A 7,069-nucleotide genomic window follows, 5' to 3' on the forward strand; every position below is an offset into this window, starting at 1 on the left:
GAGTAGAGTAGAGGAGGGAAGAATCGAGAAAAGAATGAGACGGGGGAGGAGAGGGCCAGGAAGAGAGGGGAGAGGAGGAGAAAGGTAACCTTGTTGTTGTACTCCCTATGATGGAGGCCCGGGCGAACTACACGGATCCATCCAATGGGCTTCCCCTTGCTGTGAATTCGTAAGATGCTCATGAGGTATGTTCCTGGCTCCTCGGTAACATACTACTACTCCTCCTCCTCCTCCTCCTCCTCCTCCTCCTCCTCCTCCTCCTCCTCCTCCTCCTCCTCCTCCTCCTCCTCCTCCTCCTCCTCTCCCCCCCCCCCTGGCGCTCTCTCCCCTCAAACTCTCTTTCTCTATCTCCTGCCCTTCTCTCTTCCTGCCTCTTCGCTCTGCACTTACCGATCAGCGTCCCAGTGCGTCCCAGCCCCGTGTCGCAGTGCACAGCCACCATCCCATCCGTGCTCTCGACCATCTTGATGAAGCGGAAGACGATCTGAGAAGGAGGGACAGGACAGTCTTCGAAGTAGAGGTCCACCACCTCGATCCCGTTGTCCTGCTCGCACACATCAAGACACATTACCTCCGCTTCCTCTTCATCCCTCTCCTCCACATTCCCTCCCCACTCCTTTTCCTCCCTTCTCCCTCCCGCTCTCCTCCTCCAACTCATCTCATCCCCTCACCCACCTCACTCCCACTCCTCCCCTCGCTCCTCCTCTTCCTCCTTACCGTGAAGATGATCGGGTCGTACTTCTCCTCGTTGAGACGAATAATGCACTTGACCCCCATCTCCTTGAACCGTCTCTAAGTAGAACCGAGGATGAAACTAACGACCCGTCAGCCCCGCACCCTCCATCAGATTCGCTTCCTACCAATCGTACTGATCCTTCGTCCTGCCAGTCCGCATCGTTTGCAAGCTTGTCCACCGGCCCCTGATGTCCTCGTCAACCTCCTCCTCCTCCTCCTCCTCCTTCCTCTCTCCTCTCCCTCGCTCCTCTACCTTCAGGGCAACAAGCTTCTTTGGGATGATGACGTGCATGTCGCCGTTGTGCGGGTCGTCGTAGTGCTCGTACTCCTATCCTCATCGTCAGCTCGCACGCAGGCTGACAGCAAGTGAAACCTCCAGGTCGAAGCTGTCGGGGCTAATCCATCCTTGTCTCTGCACGAGGAAAGAGGAGCGTCAGCTTGCTTGTTCCCCGCCCCCTCCCTCTCCTTGTCTCCCTCCCTCCCTCCTCTCCCTCCCTCCATGCTCACCTGAGCCTTCTCAAGGCCCTGCCACACGTCCCGTAGCGTCAGCTCGAACTTAGTTTGGAGGAAGGAGGCTGCAGTAGCGGATCAGCGGAGCGTGGGCGGGGGATAGAGCAACGAACCATCACGGAAGGACTTGATGTGACTTGCAGGCAGCTTGAAGTGCGGCATCGTCAACCCGTCGCTCTCATGCTCGCGCTCGAGCACCTGCCAGCCCCCGTCAACCTCCGCAGCGAACCAGCAGCTGCACGTTACCAGGAAGCAACCGAGCAAGAACGTGGTGTTGGTGCTGGAGTGCCTGTCGGGGGGGGAGCGAAGGACCACGATCTTGCAACCGCAGCAAGTCAGCCCCACACTCCAGCTCATCTCCACCTCTCACCTTGTCAGGATGCTCTTGCAGGACCTCGGTGAGGTGCTTGCAGAATCGAGCTATCACGCTGCGGGTTCACATCAGCCCACAGGGCCCAGCAGGAGCAGGGAGGAGGAGAACCTGAGGTTCACAGGACCGAAGTCGTACGCGTATGGGAAGTAGACGAGGTGTTGCTCCATGTCCAGGAAGTAGTACCTGCATGCTCACGTTAGAATGCTCGCGCACGAACAAGCGCCGCCATACCTGTCGGTCTGGTACTCCGCTGGAACTTTCTCGCAGACGATCATGGAGATGTCTGCAGCAACCTCGTATCTGCGACCAGGTCAGCACAGGCCCAGCTCGACTCTCCGATCGCGCACATGGCGTCAGTGAAGAGGTTCGAGGAGCTTTCCCTGGCCTTCTCGTCCATGACCATTTTGTCCAGCAGCTCGATCAATTCCTCGTCGCCCATTCCTGCAACAAGTTTCAGCCCTGTGCTCACAGACCGTAGTAGCCATGAGAGGGAGCGTTACCATGAACGGACCCTCTCCTCTCGTTCTCGCACTCGTCTTCATCATCGTAGGTGGACATGATCTTGTCGGCCACATGGCTGGAAGAAATTCTGTTCCCGCAATAGAACGTATCCATGGTTCTGTTTGCACACGAGAAATTCAGAGTTGGGACGATCAGGGTTGGGAGCAGACGCGCATCAAAGCAGAGATCTCAACTTCTATTTTATCAGGCGTTAAATCTTGTACTCGACCAGCCTGAGCACATAACCTCCTTCACACCCTGCTCGCCTTGCTACTCAGCTCATCCATAATGATTTGCATCATCAAATGAAATCGCCATCAAATTATATCACATCTTCTCCAAAACATAACGTGGGAGAACATCGTCACTATCAAATCGCAAAATCTGGTGTCCGATCAATGCTCACTATTTCCCATCACGGCTTCCCACCCTGTCAGTCCTCTCGAATCCTCCTTGCCTGTGGCTGCTTTGTATTCTATTCTTCCTCCTCTTCTCATCATTCATCGCTCATATTTCTCTACAAACTCATTCTCATCCTGTTCCTGCTCCTCTCCTATGTTCCCTCTCTTCCTGATCCCCCTGCTCCCCCTTCTCCTCCTGCTCCTGCTCCTGCTCCTGTTCCTCTCCCCTCTCCCCTCTCCCCTCTCTCCCCTCTTCTCTCTCCCCTCTCCTCTCCCCTCTCTCTTCTCTCTCCTCTCTCCTCTCTCCTCTCTCCCCTCTCTCCTTCGCTTCGCTCATCACGAGCTTGTGTCAGTCCATCTTTTGCTTCTTGCCACAGTGCCCACCCCCCATACCCAAGAACCCCATCGGTTGATGAGCAATCCATAACCCACCCTACTTTTCACCTCTGAGTACCCCCATATTCTCCTGACCTATCACCCTCCAGCCGTGATTTGCTCCACCCTACCCCCTGCTCATCCACTCCAACTTTTCCTAGCCTCATGACCCGTGACAGTAAAACGTTCTCCACCACCCTACCCGCTTTCCTGAAGAGTTTGTCATACCACCCCATTTTTCCCCCCTGTGAAAACCACCCACCCAAAGACCACAAAGTACCCTACCTTGAACCACCCATTCCCTACTTTGCCCGTTTTGGAGTCGGCCAGTCTGCTACCCACCGGTCATCTGAGTACCCTACCCCTCCCTAATGTTCTGGTATCCGCATACAAGCACGATTACTACACATTTTCGGACTTGCGTCCCTACAGCCTCTTCGTCAACATAGAACACCCCACCCCCCAGAGAACAGGTAGCACCACCCCACCCCCAGATAATTCTAGGACATCTACGTTTGCTGGTCTGTTTGACCCCTCAAAAGCTCACAGAAGAAGGTACCCTTGACACCACCCCTACCCCCCTATCACAGCATAAAAACTCTACCCCGTGGTCCTCATTTTTGTTACGGGGGTAGCACAACAAAAAGATATTTTAACCCTCGCAGCCTGTAGGGGTCCACTGGTACAAGAGATTACAAAGGTAGTTTTAAACATCTTCGTAAAGGAGTTTTTCCAAAGATTTTGTATCCGGATATCTCAGTATGCTCGAAACGATCAAAATTAGCAACGTTTCGGCTCCTCGCTCCGAATCAATCGGCCACATGGTCCGTGATCACGAGACTCATCCGCCAGTGAGGACTCATAACCTGACTGACTTCCGACCTCTATAGACCGGACCACAGGTCAGTGAGCAAGGTCTGACTGCCGTGACTGAGTCCGGGCCCGAGGCCCGGCGCAGCTCCGGGCCTGAAGGGTAAAAGTTGCCAGTCGGCCGTTAGGGCTGTGGATACCGGCTGACATTTAAATAAGTTATAGCCTGGATTATAAAATACAAATAGATGTCATCAAAGTGGCTTCAATGCACAGGACCTGCGCCTCTTTATAGTGCGACTCTTTCGGTTTGACCACCCCACCCCCACCCCCCACCCCTCTCCCCCTCTTTAGCCCACTAGGGAACAGTCGGAGGCTGTTGTAAACTCGGTACTGTTTTTTACTAGTCCTTTTAAACTGGTCCCTGTAAACTCTCCGCAGTTGCGGCCTCAAAAGGATCCTGTGCCCTTGGGACCCGAGCAAGCGGCTCGTCCTCCCCTCGTTGCTCGTCGCCCTTTTGCTCCTCCTGCACCTTGCCCTTACACGCCAGCTCCTGTTTTCACCAATCTACACTCTGTTCACACCTCCGCTCCCTGCCTCCCCCAGCTCCTCTCTGGCAACACTCCAGCAAACAAGCTCTTCCTGTCGTGTCAAGCACCATGAAGCGAGAGTTCAGCTCTGGTTCCGGCAGATTCAAAGTCTCTTCGGAAGATTTCTTCCTGGACGACATCGCCGAAGGTGCTGTCCGTGCCTTGTACATCGAGCCTGTTTGACCCCAAGCGCAGCCGATGAAGTCGACATCGAAACGTGCAGCTCGCGCCCGAGACCTTTCTGGCTCTCCGGCAACATGTGATCCGAGCATGTCCTTGTCTCCTGGTGGATGACGATCATCAATGCCACAGGATTCCGATCGCAGACCGGATTTCCTTCGTGGGCTGCTCGATCCCTCCGAGCAACGAAGATGACAGGTGAAGCTCCTCTTCCTCGTGTGGTCTCCATGTCATGCTCATCCTGCAGCCTTGTCTTCGTCGACATGGAAAATTTCCTGGTGTACTACCCGTTCGCCTACGACTTTGGCCCCGTCAATCTTGGGTACTGGCGTCAAGGCCTACATGATGTCTCAAGTGATGTTGTACGCCTTCTTCAGCTCCATCCACCACTTTGTCGTCCACCTCAACACAGTTCTCGAGCGCCATCCGGATCAGGTTTGCATCACAGCTCTTGTATCGTTTCGCAGCCTCTGACGGTTCTGGTTCAGTGGATCGTGTTGAGGTGTGCACCGGACATGCAAGTGGTAACCAACGCCGTCATGATGATCGGAGCGTACCTGGTGAGCATACATGCTCGAAGTGACCGAGGTTGGCTGACGTCATGCAGATCGTAGAGGGGATCTCAGAGCCCGACAACGTGTTCTCCGAAGAGCTCAACGAGGAAACAAGAAACTTGCTTCCATACCATGACGGTGAGATCTCCTGTCGACATGTGCAAGGGTGTGACTGTCCTGTACAGCTACCTACTTGCCGACCTCCTTCACCATCTCAGTGGAGGACGTGTGGGCGGGGCTAGCGAAGGCCATGGTGAGAACCAGTGCTAGTGTTGGGAGCAAGCTTACAGAGCATGCAGAAGCAAGGATGGTTCAGTGTGGGTGGCTCAGAGCATGAGGGCTTTGACTGCGAGGTAAGACGAGACGTTGATGGATACCGAAGCTCCTTCTAAGCTCTCTTGTCAGGAGTACGATCACTATGACGACCCTTGCAACGGTGACCTGCATCGCATCATCCCGGACAAGCTCATCGCATTCAAGGTCTAGCCTCCTCCCTCTCCGCTCCTCCTCCCTTTCTGCTCCTCCTCCCTCTCTGCTCCTCCTTCCCCTCTGCTCCTCCTCCCTCTCCGCTCCTCCCTCCCTGTCCACATGCTCACTTGAAGGTCCAGGGGCCTGTGGATCACATGCACAACCGAGACTGGTTTGATGAGAACTATGTCAGGATGGTGAGCCGTCTACAACCTGCCGGTCCTCCTCTGACGATGCGAGCCAGTTCCATCCGAGGTTCTTCGTTGATGTCTTCAAGGAGATGGATGTGAAGTGTGTCATCCGGCTCAATGGGCCCAAGTACGACAAGGAGACGTTCGAGGTAGCTCCTCTCTCCTCCCCTCATCTCTTCTCTCCTCCCCTCGTCTCTTCTCTCCTCCCCTCGTCTTCTCTCCCTCTCCTGTTCCCCTCTCCTCTCTTCGCCTCCTCCCTAACACACCTCTCCTTGGCCCTCGTTCTGATTCATCGGCAGGAGAACGGCATCAAGGTCGTTGACATCTTCCTCGAAGACAATGCTGTTCCCTCCACCCACATCCTACATCGCTTCCTGCAAGCCGTTGAGCTCGCCGATGGACTCGTTGCTGTCCACTGCGACAATGGGCTAGGAAGGACGGGCACCATGATAGGTGCTGCCCTCCTTCACCACCTCCACCTCCAACACCACTACCTCTTGCTCCTCCTGCTCCTCCTCCTCCTCACATGGACTTTCAGCGGCCTACCTCATTGCTTTCCGTGGATTCACTGCCCGTGAGGCTATCGGGTGGATGCGTCTGGCTCGCCCAGGGTCTGTCATCGGAGTACAGCAAGAGGTACACAAATCTTGTTTGCCCTCCACCCCTGACAAGACAGCAGTTCCTCGTCGAGCGAGAGTTCGCCCTGCAACGGGCTGGCTTCGTAATGAAGTCTAGGTACAGCGGCTGCTCCTGACGTCCTCCTCCTCCTGACCATGACCTCCCAGGTCCTCCAAGTTCATCCTTGATGCCGGTTTAGACGGGGATCTCAAGGTGCTCAGTTCTGTTCATCCTCTCTCGAGGTATGTTGCTGCTCCCGCTCCCTCCCTGCTCCCTCCTCACCCTGTTGGAAACAGTCTGGACCATGAACCCGAGGGGACTGGAAACGAAAGGAAAATCCCTGGCATCAGCGAAGTAAACCAGCCTCCTTCCTGATCTTTCTTCGTTGCTCAACCTGTGTTCCTCTCCCTGCCATGACTTGTCCTCCTTCTACCTAGCTCACCCTCTCCTCCTCCTGCTCGACTTGTCCTCCTTCTACCTAGCTCATCCTCTCCTTCTCTCTGTCATGACTTGTCCTCCTTCTACCTAGCTCACCCTCTCCTCCTCCCTGCCATGACTTGTCCTCCTTCTACCTAGCTCACCGTCTCCTCCTCTCTGCCATGACTTTTCTCACTCTCTTCTCTCAGACTCGCTTCGCTCCTCCGGCCAGGCGTTCATAGCACGCAGCTGCTTCGTAACCATTCGAGCTACTTTGTGTATAGATAAACCATCACCCCTTTGAAATACCCACCCACCCTCTCAATTATTCAAATTTCCTACCACA

The 7,069-nt window shown here is 54.9% G+C and overlaps 2 protein-coding genes across 2 annotated transcripts; one reads left to right on the top strand and one right to left on the bottom strand.

The window, feature by feature from the left end:
* Nucleotides 1–127: 127 nt before the first annotated feature.
* On the bottom strand, nucleotides 128–2,233 carry GUITHDRAFT_122331 (hypothetical protein; the record flags this gene model as incomplete). Its single annotated transcript, XM_005818405.1, has 14 exons — nucleotides 128–159; nucleotides 391–544; nucleotides 718–792; nucleotides 861–920; nucleotides 989–1,063; nucleotides 1,109–1,147; nucleotides 1,243–1,310; nucleotides 1,359–1,443; nucleotides 1,492–1,563; nucleotides 1,616–1,673; nucleotides 1,727–1,801; nucleotides 1,850–1,918; nucleotides 1,966–2,059; nucleotides 2,119–2,233. The coding sequence occupies 14 exons, from the start codon at nucleotides 2,231–2,233 to the stop codon at nucleotides 128–130; spliced, it is 1,071 nt and encodes a 356-aa protein (XP_005818462.1).
* Nucleotides 2,234–4,364: 2,131 nt separating this feature from the next.
* On the top strand, nucleotides 4,365–6,681 carry GUITHDRAFT_122332 (hypothetical protein; the record flags this gene model as incomplete). Its single annotated transcript, XM_005818406.1, has 17 exons — nucleotides 4,365–4,443; nucleotides 4,491–4,554; nucleotides 4,608–4,673; nucleotides 4,723–4,797; nucleotides 4,853–4,910; nucleotides 4,964–5,035; nucleotides 5,083–5,167; nucleotides 5,215–5,282; nucleotides 5,329–5,382; nucleotides 5,435–5,509; nucleotides 5,638–5,694; nucleotides 5,742–5,837; nucleotides 5,988–6,141; nucleotides 6,227–6,324; nucleotides 6,368–6,423; nucleotides 6,474–6,548; nucleotides 6,603–6,681. The coding sequence occupies 17 exons, from the start codon at nucleotides 4,365–4,367 to the stop codon at nucleotides 6,679–6,681; spliced, it is 1,311 nt and encodes a 436-aa protein (XP_005818463.1).
* Between the last annotated feature and the right edge of the window lie 388 nt (nucleotides 6,682–7,069).

The sequence above is a fragment of the Guillardia theta genome (genome assembly GCF_000315625.1).
Source record: "Guillardia theta CCMP2712 unplaced genomic scaffold GUITHscaffold_313, whole genome shotgun sequence".
In the NCBI taxonomy this organism is placed as follows: Eukaryota; class Cryptophyceae; order Pyrenomonadales; family Geminigeraceae; genus Guillardia; species Guillardia theta.